Source organism: Rhineura floridana, chromosome 2 (genome assembly GCF_030035675.1).
Source record: "Rhineura floridana isolate rRhiFlo1 chromosome 2, rRhiFlo1.hap2, whole genome shotgun sequence".
Lineage (NCBI taxonomy): Eukaryota > Metazoa > Chordata > Lepidosauria > Squamata > Rhineuridae > Rhineura > Rhineura floridana.
Genome location: NC_084481.1, coordinates 64,611,579 through 64,626,818, shown reverse-complemented (window position 1 = coordinate 64,626,818; position 15,240 = coordinate 64,611,579). Strand labels below are relative to the sequence as shown.

Sequence of the window (15,240 nt, the reverse complement as noted above, 5' to 3'; positions counted from 1 at the left end):
TTGAAAAACACAGTGTGGAAAATAGTGTCAATGTGAAATCAATTAAACTGCATTGGGAATCAAATACAAATGTAGAAATAAATTATGAACACACATAACCAGCACCTTAGAAAAACATAACAGTTTTTCAGAAGTGTACAGTGTCTATTGTTGTTGCTGTTATTGTAGTTGTTGTCATTACTGAAATTTTTCCTGGTAAATGTCATAGCCTTAGACACCTGAGATCAGAGCTTGGAAAAGTTACTTTGTTTGAACTACAACTCCCATCAGCCCAATCCAGTGGCTGATGGGAGTTGTAATCTAAAAAAAGTAACTTTTCCAAGCTCTGCCTGAGATATATATTTTAGGACCCATCTTATTCTCTTGACTGAAAACAAATTACAGTCAAGAGAATAAGGTGGGTCCTAAAATATATATCTATATACCTAAAATATTAACTGTTTTAATATTGTAATTTTAAATTGTACCCTGGGACCTCATGGTGAAGGGTGAGTAAGAAATCTAAATACTACTACTACTACTACTAGTAGTAGTAGTAGTAGTAGTAATAGCAGTAATAATAATAATCTATGTTAATAAAATGCAAACCCTTTTTGCTAAAATACAAAAGAAGGAAGGGGAAAGGGATAAAGGACAAGAATAAAATGAGGGAGAGAGTGAATGAGAGTGAGATGCCTGAGTAAAGTAATGTTATGTAACTCATAGTTCAGGTTCCAATCCAGCGTTGTAAGAACCACCCTAAAGTCTAGCATTGCTAGATGGCATATTTTCATCATAATGCTGACATCATGGTCACTATTTCATTACTTGGCCATTTGCAGTGCTATAGAGCTCAGTGCTGTCCTTGTCTTAAATTGACACCGACACCTTGCACAGGCTTAAAGTAAATTACATTAAAATTATCATTAGATTTATGTCAGAAATATTACGAATATGTGATTTACACATGTTCAAATGGAATGCTTTGGGCACAGTATATCCTCTATGTGGGACTGGACAGGGAATGAGGTGTGAGCTTTGCACCTCTTGACCTTTTCTTTCTAATAAGTTCTGATTGAGCTGAAACGGAATCCTGAATAAGAATAGCATGACAGCCTAATACTTGCTTAAACAGGAGATTCCTGCAGCATGATTAAAAGGTAGAAGTAGTGAGTGTTATAAGCCTTGCCACCTGGTCCAAAACAAGTGCATGCAGAAGTCTTACTGAATTCAGTGGGCTTTACTTCCTAGTCAAGGTGCTTACGAATATACATTTATTTGTTTGTTTGTTTGTTTGTTTATTTATAAATATATAAATATATTTATAAATATATTTTTATACCACTATTTTGTTAAAAACATCAAAACGGTTTACAAGTTGAAACAAACCATACGATAAAATTATTAAAAATACAATAAAAATATAGGTCAACTGTTGCAAAAAGGTGTCTTCTTAATTGCATGCACTACTCAGCCTCTTTACAGATGGTTCTCCAATGTTCAGAGTCAATGTGTGACAGTGCTAGTAGAAATAGGCAGTTCCACTCCTAACTGTTCACATGAGAGAATGAAGGGTAACCCTTGACTGCCAGTATATTGTGTGACTAAGCCACACTTCCGTATCTTTGTGCATATACCCAAGGGCCAGAACCTGGTAGCCCTGGTGCACAACAGCAACACTTTACAGGTAAAACAATCCCACTGAATCAACAGGACTACTGGCATTGCAAGGCATTATTCAGCATGACTGAGTGTAGCTGACTCCTGCCCTGAGACAAGATATCATTTAAAGAAATAAAGATTTCTTCTAATAGTGGCAACCCTGTAAATCAAAGTCAACTAATTTGACAACAAAGACAAGACTTATAGTTATCGCAGAATGTCCCTTACTAGACACTATATTACAAGCAGTCATTAGCCCAGCAATATTAAAAGGTTTAAATACTAATGTATTTTTTTTAAAAAATGTTTTTTATTCTAAACAAGTAATCAATGTACATTAATAAACATTTTTTTTGGCATTTGTCCATTCATTTTGTTCACTTCACCAGCTTCAGCAAACACATCAGTAAAATTCAGTAACCACAACACACAAGTAGTGAACATCATCAGGACCTTCAGCAATATTGCATAATGTATTGAATTACTCAACTGATCCCACTTTTGTCAGATGGAAACCTCTGAAGTTTGCCATATTGTTTTCTCATGCCATGTGTGTTTTGAGCAATGCTTTTGATGGGGGGGGGGTACTGATTCACAGGACCAAATCATCCACTTTAAAATTCTAAACATGCTAGATCCCAGAATTTTCAAGTGGATTTTCCTGAAGCTACCAGATAGCCAATGGATGTGTGAAGCGGCTTCTAATCTGCAAATGTTCTTCTAGTCTCAAGTACCCATGGGGAGGGGGAGATGAATGGAGTTGCCTTTGATAAGGTGAGTTGATGAGATAAAGTCAGAGAATCACTTTTTAAAATCAAATATGTACAGAGTTAAGTCCAGCTAAGTAATCATCAGTGCCTGATCATTTGTAAATACTCCCTTCAGTTTTTGTTATCTTTTACCAATGGGCCACAATTAGCAGTTTTTGTGATCTAAGCAGACTCTAGCTTTATCTTCTAGTTCAGTGGCTCCCAAATATTTCCCCCTGTGGACCACTTGAAAATTGCTGAGGGTCTTGGTGGACCATTTATTCATTTTTCTGCCTGTTGTAGCAATTGTAATGCTGTATGATTTTTAATTGTACTTTTATTACTTATTTTACTTCTTATATATTTTTTGTACTACAATTTAAGTTCCATTGAATTCAGGTGGTTAGTGGCATATCCGCGTGAAATATTCAATATGAATATTTAATACAGACATGCTGCAGACCACTTGAATGAATTTCATGGACAATTGGTGGTCCAGGGATCACAGGTTGGGAATCCACACTCTAGTCAGTGCAACAGTTCCATATTGTTCAAGGCTTCTAAGGCTTAGTTCACACTAGGCAGTAAAGCCTGTGTCTGAACTGTACCATGCCAGACTATAAGTGGGTAGTCATGTGACTGAATAATGCTCCATTAAAAAAAATCCCTTAAGGTTTTGTTATCTTTTGCCAATGGGACATAATTAGCAGTTTTTGTAATCTAGGCAAACTTTAGCATTATCCTCTAGTTCAGTGACTCCCACACTTTTTACCCCTGCAGATCACTTGGAAATATAAAACCAGCATGATCTAAGTCACCTTTCTCCCTGACATGCTAGTTTTCTATGTACTGGAATTTTTTTCATGACTTAGCAATCCATCATAGCCCACCTGCAGACTGAAGTGATACATTCAAGGCAGATAAGGGGGGGGTGAGGCCTAACTGGCTGAGCTCTAAGCATGAGTCTGTGATGCCTAGCCCTCTTTATGCCATTGCTTTGCTTTTTGCTAAGGAGTATCATAGGTAGACTGCATCATCAAAAATTACAGTTTTATAAGGTCACATTCACACCATACCTTTAAAGCTCATTACTTCCCCCAAAGTATCTTGGGAACTGTAGTTTGTTAAGGGTGCTGGGAACTGTAACAGTTCCTAGGATTCTTTGGGCAATTAAAGTGCTTTAAATGTATGGTGTGGATGCAACCCGAGCATCTCAGTCCTTATATATTTGTTGAATTTCTGATATATCTGATACAAATCTGGTCATCCAAACTTATTTTTCAATGAAGAAAAGATGGATCAAAGAAGAGTCTTAAAAGAACAACTTACCAACAGCTCTAACACCACCAGCTTTCATAATAGTGACCTGAGACATCCCAAAAAGGAAAGCAAGCAACTCTAGAGAAGCTAGACAGCACAGTCTAATAGTAGTGCCAGAATTCCTTCTGACAATACTGTCAGTTGAATCTCAAGGTAACTCTACAAAATTACTTCTAGCTGGTCAGTTGAGGAAACAACACAAGGAAACAAAAGGTAGAAAAGGCTAGCAGAAATGGAAACTTCCTATGCAAAACGCTGTCACATGAAGCAAATATCTTGCAATTACTGAAATATGAGCAGCACAGAGAGGACAAAATGGTATCTTCCTTTGATGTGCTACAAAATATGTGAAAATGTGAATAAAAGGTAACTTATTCAGTGTCAGTCTTACATATTTATAGTTTAAAAATTAGTCAAAGTTTATGTCCTGAGGTTGCACCTACAGGAAGCCAGATGTGTGCCTTCTGCATGTGACCTAAGACAGGCCTGAAGCAAAAACTAGATAATTTCTCGCTCATGCTCTACACCGTCGATTGCGGCAGCTTTCTGAGGTGAGAGAAACTGACAGCACTAACTCTCCAGGGCAGAACTTTCCAGTCAAGTGGATCAACGGACTGAAAATCTCTTATGAATAGTCATTAGGCCTTCATTACAAACCCCTCACAACCCAGTTCTCTTCTTGCAACCAAATGCCTTTTGTCATCTTCACAAGGTGCATCATTTAATTACCAATTGATTTCTTTATATATGACAACATGTCAGATAGCAAAATACTGTGTATCTCCCTTAGGGGAAGAAGTCTGTTAACTATCAGCATGCCAGATTACTGAATTTAGCTGTAAGACAGTTATTCCCTCTACTGTTCCTTTTTAAAAACTAGCATTCCAAACCTCCCAAGTTTTAAAATTAAAATTAATTAAAGGAGAGAGGAGGAAGAGAAGTAAAAAGAGATGGAAAATGTCATGAGAGAGTGGCTCACAGAATTTTTCAAAATGCAAAAAACAACAACACCCCACACAACATACACACACACACAAACAGTCCCTATGTTTTAGGTATGTTGCCACACAAATGCACACACGCATGTGTATGCGTATACACAGTGTGTGTTTGTCTCTGTCTTGCTGTGAATACACACTTGTTGGCATCCAAACTTTTATATACACTTAGAATATCTTGAACACAATTGTCCTCACTGAAAATGCATCTAGCTTCTGAATTCGATCGCACACTGAATCTTCACAACTGTCGCCAGATAATCAAGTCAGTGCTGTATTAATAAGCTGTATAATAAGGGAATTTCAGAAATGTACAGGACTATTATACCGTAACAATAAAACCTCAAACCGAGTAAACTAGAGCAGCATTGAAGGTAGGCGTTGGAAAAGAATGAAACCAGTGTTGCAGTAATGCCCTCCATTGTATGCCAGTGTAAATGCCTGCTTCTTTCATACACAGAAGCCACATTACATGAGTCCGAAATGTTCTCAGAGCATCACTGTGACTGGTTGTGATAGAACCTGGCACAGGCAAGCACTGAAAGCTGACATTATACTGTAGGATGTTCTGCAGGTGTGCAGGCCCGCGAACGTGCTCTAATTACATATTTTCCTGCAGAGCAACAATTAAGGTCGCCAAAATAATTGCCGGTTTCTTAATCCCTCTCTAACAAGACTGACATAAGGAACGGTTTATTTTTCTCTGGTTATTTGGAAAGCATTCCTCAAGATTTTGGTTCTTCCATCACGCTTCATCAAAACCTAATTCTTAGGTTCCAGTGTGTGATTATACCCATTGTTGTTGTTTTTCCTCCCTCTTAAAGCCTGTGAATTCGATTGTAACTAAAACTGTGAAGAAAAATGTGGAGTGCCTCACACAGTACACTGTTCTAACATTTCATCTGGTAAGAAAAGAGGACATATTTTACGTCTTGTATATTGGAGAGTCTGGTCCATGCTTACAACAGCCATATTGCTACTCAGAAAGACTCTTTGGGCTTGCCATTTAGCATTTTGAATGCTAGAGAATTCTCAGGCCTGGTCTGGCCTTCTCTGTATCAAGAGCATGTAGTTAAGCCTAACGTCCATATTCCTTGCAACTATTAAGTTTGGTCGACTGTGGGAAAAGCTGTGGCTTCTTTCTTTAAGTCTTTGACAGCAAACAAAGAAAAAGAAAGGATCTGAAGCAAAACAAGACAAGAAGTATGTGCCCAATAGGATACAGCTGCAAACTACACTGGCTGCCTATATGCTATAGAGCTAATTTAAGGCTTTGAAACTCATAAGCACTAACAGCTCCAGATCCAAAAGAGCCCTTCTCCCAATATATACTGGCCTGTGCCTTGCAATAGCAAGGGAGGCCCTGTTGGGGTCCTGCTTTGGGACAGACATATGTTTTGCAGTGACTTAGGACAGATCTTTCTTCACAGTGGCACCCTGATTGCAGAAACCCGTCCCTTTGGCAGTTTAGTCACCCCAGTCACAGGCAACCTTTCAACACCAGCTGAAGACTTTTATTCACTCAAGTCTTCTGGAGATTAGTAATGGATGCCATGTTGGACATCAGAATGCTACAGAGTTATTATCTCGTTTGTTGTGTAAATAATGTTTTAATTCTGATTTTACCTCTTATTGTTGTATTTTATGAGATGGTGTATTTTATGGATTGGTTATTATAGCCCATGCTGTGATTTAGCTGGACAAAGGGTGGGGCAGAATAATAAATAAATATGTTTATGGTACCAAGTATACTAGCACCAAGAGTACCCTATAGGGTCTCTGTCACATCTGTTAAATTTGAGTGAAGTTGCAACTAAGGCACATTAAATCGAATTCACCACTAAAAACCAGTGGGTACAGTTTCATTGGCCTTTCTGTAAATATAGCAACTGAGCCTAAAACTGGTTTTGGAATTGCTACTGGTGCTCATATTGTTGTTTGGTAAAATAGTCAGAAAAGGTTATATGCATCAGACCTTCTTCTTCCACATCAAGTTTTCTCTTGAAAATTGTGAGCTTGTAAGAATAACTGACTCTTGAATACTGACAGAGCGAAGACAAGACTGTGCAACTCCAAAGTCTGAAAGCCACAGGAGCCATTGAAAAAGCTTTGCCTTAGATCTTTGCCATCATAGCTCAAGGTCTGGAAAGGCAGTGCCTTGCCTTATATCATATCTTGTTGGGGCCACTTCACACATTCATTATTTCCCCTTGAAGATGTTTAAAGTGTGCACCTAAAAATATACTGTGAAGGTGACATTTATGCAAACGTGCATCATACATGTGTACTCATCTTGGAATCCTCACTGACTGCAGCTCCCTATGGAGAGATGCTCTGTGGAACATGTACAGCTGCCTTTAGTAGAATAAGCTGCATCCTTTGCAAGCATACAACCATGTGATGGAGGTGGGGCTAAGAGGAGGCCATTTGTGCCAGCTTCTGCCCAGCTACTGTGAAGTGTGCTGAGTTTCACAGCACTATCGCCTCTTCAGGCCAAATCAACCAACCCTTTTTAAGGTTTTATTTTCAAATCTACTTGCCTTTTTTATGACCCTTGCTTGAATCCGCACATGTTGACTTACCACATGCACAGAGATTTGCAGAGCAAATTAAATCTCTTGTTCAGATTCCTGATCAGAGAGGCTCTCATTAGAATTTCTTCAAATTAAACACTGTACAGGTAATAATGTAATAAGTTCTAAATGAAAGCCCTTCTGAGGGACTGGAGAAAACAAGCACAGTACTGAAATGGAACCTCCCCAACTAATGACAAAAAAAGACCCAAAAGAGATAATTTGAACTGTCTTTTAGATGATGGGGAGTGGTGGAGGAAGGGAGATAATGCCATACTTATATTGCACTTATATGCATCTACTCAGATGTAAATCCTATAGAGTTCAATGAGACTTTCACGCAGGTAATCGTGTCTACCAGGTGTAGCCAATGTGGTGCCCTCCAGATGTTACTGGACTCTATCAGCCCAAATCAGAATGGCCAATGGTCACAGATGATATGGGAGTTGTAGTCCACACTATCAGGAGTGCACTACTGATGTATAACATTGTAACCCTATTTCCTTTTGCATTAATCCAAGGCTAGAAACAAATGTTGCCAAAAGCTAATATAGACAGCTGAGTCACCAGTAGGAGGAATGTTTTTGAAATGTCTAAGATTATTGGTGAGCATCCTAAGCAATGCATTCAATGAACCTAAATCTTTAGGCTGAGTTGGCATGCATAACACAGATCTCCTTGCCATGTGCAAACTGAACTGTGGAGTTTTTCTTTCCACAGAGAGCCTGATTTTGCACAGAACAGCAACTGCACAAGCCCACAGCACATGAATGGTTAACGTGAATGAGACAAGGGCTACCATCTAGTACAAGTCACAGCAAAATCCTACTTTATGCCAGAAAGTGATTTGCTTGATGTGCAAAATAATGTTCAAATATCAGTATGAGTGAAACAGGCTAGACTCTCTTTGAGAATTGTTGGCAACAGAAAAACTTTGTTCTGAGCACATTGAAAGAAAACTGCTACAGTTCAATTGCCAATTTTAATCCCAGTGATATAGATAGGCACTGTCTGTTAGCATAAAATACTTTAACAAGAGGTTGCGAATGTAAACCTCTCCTTAGTAGTGTAGGTAAAAGTCTACTTTTGCAATATATGCTCCATACACACACTGCCATCGAATGAGTCCCTAGTACTCACAGCACATATTGATAATTTTATCCTATATTTCTCTTCCTTCTCTGTATGTCTTCACCATTTCTTCTAGAGCTATATAAAGCTGCTAATCAGCTGCTTATAAATCCATCCTATCAGGACTTTCTCCCTTTAGCTGTCTGCTTCACATAAAGAATCAAGGAAGACAAGAGCATTTTCTAGCCATTCCAAAATTTAAAGGATCTTTGATTTTGCCATACTACCCCTTGCATCTGACAACACTAATAGTAATCTTGCTCGCTTGGCGCTCGCTCACTCACTGTGTGTGTATGTGTTTAATGAACATAACAAATGATTTGTTCTTTTTAAATAAAACAAGATAGTTTGCTTAGGTAATATTTAAAAGTGCAAGGAAAAAACTAATGAAGCCATCTGGAAGCTGAAAACAAGGATCAGTTTTGGTGCGTCTCCATCACCCTCCCCAAAGCTCAGTCATTCAAATGAAATTCCTAAAATGACATAGTCTAGCTTGACAAAAGCTACTGAATCTTCTGAAGTGCTGAGCCCTCCAATCTCATAGAAGTTAATAGGAATTTTAGTTTCTTAATAGTTTAGACATTCTGCCATTTTTATTAGTATGCCCCCAGGCATTAGTAAATTAAGGAAAAAAATAAGCCTAAATATATACCCTTAGTCTTCTCATATTAGTAGTGAGGAGGGAAACTATAATGCAGTATGATACTACACATCTCTTTAACAATGGAGGGTTAAAAATTGGGTCAGATAAATACTTTTGTTAAAGCTAATAAGCAACATTTATCTCTCTGTGTTAAAAAGGTGGATTAAAAACATTTATCTATCACATCCAATGAAATACACGGAAAGCTTTAAAAGAATGTTAATCTTAAAACAGTTATTAGGTAAAATCCATGCTCAGAGATGGACAATATTAAGAAAATTAGTGACAGAATGTTCAAGATAGAAAATATATTTGGGGGGAAGGGGAAAGGATCACATGAGTAGGATCTCACAAGCATAACTCTGCAGATGATCAAAGTCAAGTGTAAGTACAATTATTTTTTATCAGTTCACCTTCTAAACAGTATTTCAGTAGATTTCCTTTCACACAGTGATATTTGTAATAAATGTTCTGCCTTTGTTTTAAAGCCAGTCTGTAGCAAGATGACATCAGCTTAGCAAACAATAAAGTGCCTGTAATATTGTCTCTAGAGGGCTGTTACATTTACTTTGTAGCAGTAAAATTCAATTTTCAAAAAAACACTACATGAATGATGTTAGGTTATTAACCCTATCACCACCATAAAACATAATCATAGTGTGCTGAATGTAGGTCACTATCTAGAAGGCATAAGTTGCTTTTTGTTAAATTATCCATTTAAGCTGCTTTCCTTGCCTACAGTCTAGGCTGTGTCTCTTCAGGTTTTTTGTTTCTTTGTGGGGGGAGATAGTCCAGCCTTTAATCACAAAGCTCCTAGTAAGCAAACACACTGGTATTTGCATTTTAAGATGCTTGTCCTTTCTTACTTTCAGATTTCTGCACTTAGTTCTGAAAAGTAACTCTCATTGTCACTAAAGGCACAGTTTCAGTGCAAGCAAACTGGTGTAGATCAACTTGTGCTCCTCTTGAGAATTCCTTCATACCTTAATGCGAGGCAAGCTTACGAAGCATGCCAGAAGACATTATAGGAATGACTGAGGTGTTTTAAGGATAGTTAATTTCTAACACACAGGTCTGGCAACTGATACTAGGTTTCTGAATTATCCCAGCGTAAGGTCAGCGAGATGTAGAAAGAAACCTTTTGTGACAACGCAGTCAAAAACTAAAGTCTAGAGCATGCAGGCCACATGACTTTGCAGGAAAGAGGATTTGCATACCTGACAAAGCTATGAAAATATTCTACGTATTTTTTAAAAGTGTGATGTCTTGAGCCTGTTAGTAAGCAAAGGGTTAACTAGTTAAACTTCTACAGTCCCCCCCCAACTCTCCAATAGCTGACAATAAGTAAAAGAAGTGGTGGTTATCCATTTTTAAAGGGATGGGATTGTTTCTGGTTTTTTTAGAAGAAAAGGAAAGAGGATCAAACACCTCAAGGCAACAAAAGGTTGTGTCAGAGGGCCCTCAATCACAAACGTCCTTCAACAAGAGATCTCCCAACCTTCCAGAGCAGTTACCCAGGCAGCACAGCTAAAAGGTTCCCTGACATGAAAAGAACAAAAGCCAAAGAACAGAGGTAGTTATTGTTATGCACACTCCCCTTTTAATTTTTTTATTTTATTCAGGCTTCTTTCTCCACCCCCCCTCCCCCAAACTTTTTTTGCCTAAGCTATTGGGGGTGGGGAGTAATAGTGTTGCTTTATTGAAAAGAAAACTTCACTATCCCACTACATACCTCCTAGGTGGTGAGCTTTGCCCAGTGGATTCTGTGCAAGAAACACCTGATGAATGGTGAGGTGACGTTCACCAGAATGTCAAAAAGGAAAGGAAAGAAACGTTCACTTAAATTTTCAGAAAAACAGCAAAAGTGCAGGAGGATGAAATTATATTCAATGTACCTTGAGCACACATTTTATCCACTCCCCATGTTTCTTGAAAATGGACTGAGTTGTCTGTGCACAAAGAATGTAAATTATTTGCATTTACAGTGTCAGATCTTGGAGGTATCGTAACAGCAAGGAAGAATTTTCCACTTAAATGTAAATTATTAACAAGTTGGAATTTTCATTTGTTTTATCTCCTGATGTGCAATCTAAATAAATAAATGGCACAGTTTACAGAATCCACCGCCCACTTTCCCTGCACTTGGAGGAACATATTTTATAAACAAGCTTCTTTGGCTTAAATAGGGGTGGCACATCAGATCCTTCATTCCTGCATCACTTATCTTTGTCTCTGCACCTCTGAGAGCTCTCTCCCCCACTTTAGTAAAACAAATTTACCTCTAGTACTTCATCAAGTTTTGCTATGTAATATCACTAAATAAACATCACAGTGGTTTATTCATAAAATATTCATCTTTCAAAATGTTCCATCCCATCTTCCCCTCCTGGGTTTACCTATGTTTACAAATATGTAAGCCTTGTTAATGTGCCTTGGCTGGGGAAATCATGAGAAGTGACCCTCCTTGAGGCAGGAGCTCCGATGAAGAAGTGTATTATTTCAGCTGGGGAGAAGAACAGCAAAGCTCTAGGATGATACTGATTGATTAAGGCCAGATGGATAGCCACACATAGGTGTGACGAAAATAGAAACATATTGCAAACATCCCAAGTATTGAGGTTGGGGAGGTACATGGATCCTGCCCTACCTTATCTGCCTCCTGACAGGTTCTAGAATTTAAGAATGTTAATGGCCACACTAACTCGAATATGCCTATAGATTAGTGACACTAACCGCAATGAATCAGGCACGAAGTTATGTTTCAAAAATAAATCTGAGTCCTCTCCCCAATCCACACACGCTCCTCATCAAAAAATGACAGCTGGTGTGTTACTAGGAAAAAAGCACACTCTTATTTGCCCCCAAATTAATTCCCTAGGAAAATGTAGCTGCTTTCCCCCTTTCAAAGTCATATGTGCTTACTTCACACACACAGGAGCCAAAGGGAAAACTTTTTACTAACAGCCAGAGCCCACATCCTCACCCTGAAATTAAACTTTCTGAAACCACAGAAAGGAATAAGTGCAGAATTAGTGACCTCTGGTTTGGAGAAGAATGTTTCATTGATATTGCCTTAGCTTTTATGTTTATTAGCCGTAAATTGACAGGCTCTCTCTGTAATGCTTTGGCTACTCTTCACAGAAAATAAAAGCTAATGGGCTGAATCCCGCTCACCTTACTCAAAAACACGGTGAATGGAATAGGGCAAGGAGGGCTCTTCTCTATCTCTGCCAATTCATTGATGAAGATACTACTAAATACTATGAAGATATTGACCTACTACGCAGTATCCAGTGCTGCTCCATGCTAAACTGAATCACAAAGGCTACAAATCACTGACTCCAGAATTTGCCTTTTAATTCTTTCAGTGGCTTGGATTACATTGTACAACTTGCAACACTATTATTTGCAGGGAGGGAACTGGAATTTGAATGCTGCCCATAACATGAATCAAAGGTACTAAAATAAAGGCTGGGGGTCATCCTGTGAACTAGGGGTAAATCTGAAATGGAACCTAAGAGTGCATGGGGAGCAAACTGCCTGTTTTAATTGTTTACTCCTTTCATTGATTCGGTGATGTGCAATGCGATGGGCCCTAGCACATTGGGTAGGATGGTAATAATGGTTTACACATGTTCCAATTGCATTGTTTGTTTGTTTTAAAAAGAAAGGCTAATCTTAACACACACAAACCTGCACATATATGACTGTTCTCAAGTCCTAAAGAATTATTGGATATTAGCTAGTGACAACTAGCTTTAGGAAGGGATGGAGAGGAGGAAAGTTTTGGAAGGAACAAGACTCCCAGCTTTTCTCTTTCCCTCTTAAAACTTATGTTCTTCACAGCAGGAAGCTTTAGTTCATGGTCTCCCTCACAGAGGCCTGAACCTATTATGTACATGCTATAAACATCCTCAGGTTTCACAGACAAACATTTGTCCATAAAATCTTGACTGGCATTTTCTGGAAGTAAAATACACACATGCGCAAGCATATGTATTAGCCTCCGTACACTCTGAAACTGTGGCCTAAGCAACTCTTGATAGGTTTCTTTATATATTATATAGACAGTTAACATGTTTTTTCCTGGCTATACATGGAACCTAATCCTTCTAGCTGAGAATTTGCTTAATCACAAAGGCTACAAATCACTGACTCCAGAATTATTTACTGAAGACAGTTCCACTGAAGTTTTTGGAGTTAATTCAAGACTATTGAGAATGTGGACTGAAACTCAGCAGGCTGATTTAACTGTTCTGGTAAACCAAGTTTGACTTAAGCTTATGCAGCTTGATCCTATGCCTACTTTCTCAGAAGTAGATCTTCCTGGGTTCTCTCTGGGTTCAAAGAGCCTTACTCCCAACTAAATGTCCATGGGGCTGTAGCCATGTAGGTTAACCTTGTGCAAGTTTACTCAACAGTGCATTTTACTGTTTTCAGTGAGATTTACTTCTATGTAAGTGTTCTTAGGAAGCCTTAATAGTATTTCATTCAAACATTCAAAGTTGGCTTCAAGGGAGTACAAGCTATAATGTTTAAAGGAATTTATTCTAAAATACATTTACAACTGAACTAGCAAGTGTGCCAACAGGAAAAACATGCTTTTAAAAAAAGCCTGAGGAATGCTTGACATAATGATATAAAATATTTGTCCAGTTTCCAAGTTGAAGATGACTTTATTTTCTTTAATTTACAACCCAGGTGACCACAGTTGTAAAGGCTTCCCTTTCTCTACCCCAAATGAGAAATAAAACTGGCTCATTTAAGCAGGAATCATTATTGTCAGAAGGATCTTTTGGCTCCAAGATCCTATTCCGCAAAGCTGAATCTCACTCCCCCATGGCATCTTGGAAGTTGATGCTTAAATTGGGAGAATGTTTTTCAAGACAACAAAGAAGAAAAAGACTTGTTTAGGATAAAGAAAATGAAGCATAACTACTTACACAAAGGCAGAAAATTCTCAGGACATTACTTCTTGACTTTTGTCTACAGGCTCTGCTTATTTATCTTCTGTGCATGTTAGGTTTTGCACAAGAAAGATCCTTTAATTTATCAGTTGAAACACACAAGTGAGATAGAAACACTGTCTCATTTTATCTCTACTGCCTCAGTATCAAGTTTTAAAACAGTTCACACATTTTTGGGGTGTGCATGTGTGTGTTGCTTTCTTAATCACATAACAACATAATCCATGCACCCTGAATGTATGCATGCTTACTCAGAAGTTAAGTCTTACCGTGTTCAATGGGATGTGTTGCCAAGCAAACATGCACAGAACTGCAGCCAGTGAACCTTGTTCAAGAACACTCTTGTCTATGCATATCCTGCATATTCTCTCCCCACACTGATCTTTCAGTCCATGACCAAAATCCAAACAGATGCATAGGCCAATGCAAGGAGCTTGTGCTAGCCCAGGGAAATCTTTTTTTTTTAATTTATTGTAACAGATTATTGCTCATCTCATATATCACAAAAACTGGTTGACCAATGATTAACCTGGAGAAATGATAGCAGGTGAGGTAAGGAGAAGCTGTACCAGCACTGTGTAAGTGCACAACTAGTGAATAGCTAGGAGTACCCTGGCAGGGTCTCTAGTTAGGATATGAAATTCCTACCACCTCGACTGCCACTCAGTGGTGGTGTCAGCTAAATACTCCCTCCCACCTTGCCTTATCAACCACACTGGAAGTTTTAAAAGAGTTATCTGCTCAGTTTCAGCAATGGTTTGCCATAAGGAATGGGACAAGTGTGGTGGTGCTATTTGAGAGGGGGAAAAATACAATCTAATAGTGCTGCATACTCCTGCCCACATTTATGTATAGAGTGCTAATATTGTCTGTTTGCTTGCTTGTTTTATTAAACTTTTATCCCACCTTTTCTCCCAGAAGGAGCCCAGGGTGATAAACAAAGGGCAAAATACTAGAAATATCTTAAAAGATAAAAAAAAGCTTCTTAAAAGCATTTTTTTAAAAATCTTTAAAAAATCTAAAAAAGCAATTCCAGAACAGACACAGACTGGGATAAAGTGTCTACTTAAAAGTCTTGTTGAAAGAGGAAGGTCTTCAGTAGGCGCCAGGTAGCAGAGATGGCGCCTGTCTAATGTTTAAGGGGAGGGAATTCCAAAGGGTAGGTGCCACCACACTAAAGGTCCATTTCCTATGTTGTGCGGAATGGACCTCCTGATA

General features: G+C 38.4%; 1 protein-coding gene across 5 annotated transcripts in view; it reads right to left on the bottom strand.

Moving 5' to 3' along the window:
- Positions 1–15,240, bottom strand: part of ZEB2 (zinc finger E-box binding homeobox 2) — a 214,018-nt gene that overhangs the window by 138,339 nt on the left and 60,439 nt on the right. The window contains exon 1 of one of the 5 annotated variants that reach the window (XM_061608853.1): positions 10,951–10,987. The exons of the other annotated variants lie outside the window; for them this stretch is intronic. Within the exon in view, the coding sequence (XP_061464837.1) occupies positions 10,951–10,963 (13 nt within the window). The 5' untranslated portion in view covers positions 10,964–10,987. Of the gene's footprint in view, positions 1–10,950; positions 10,988–15,240 lie in introns of those variants that run through there. 5 annotated transcript variants of the gene reach the window in all.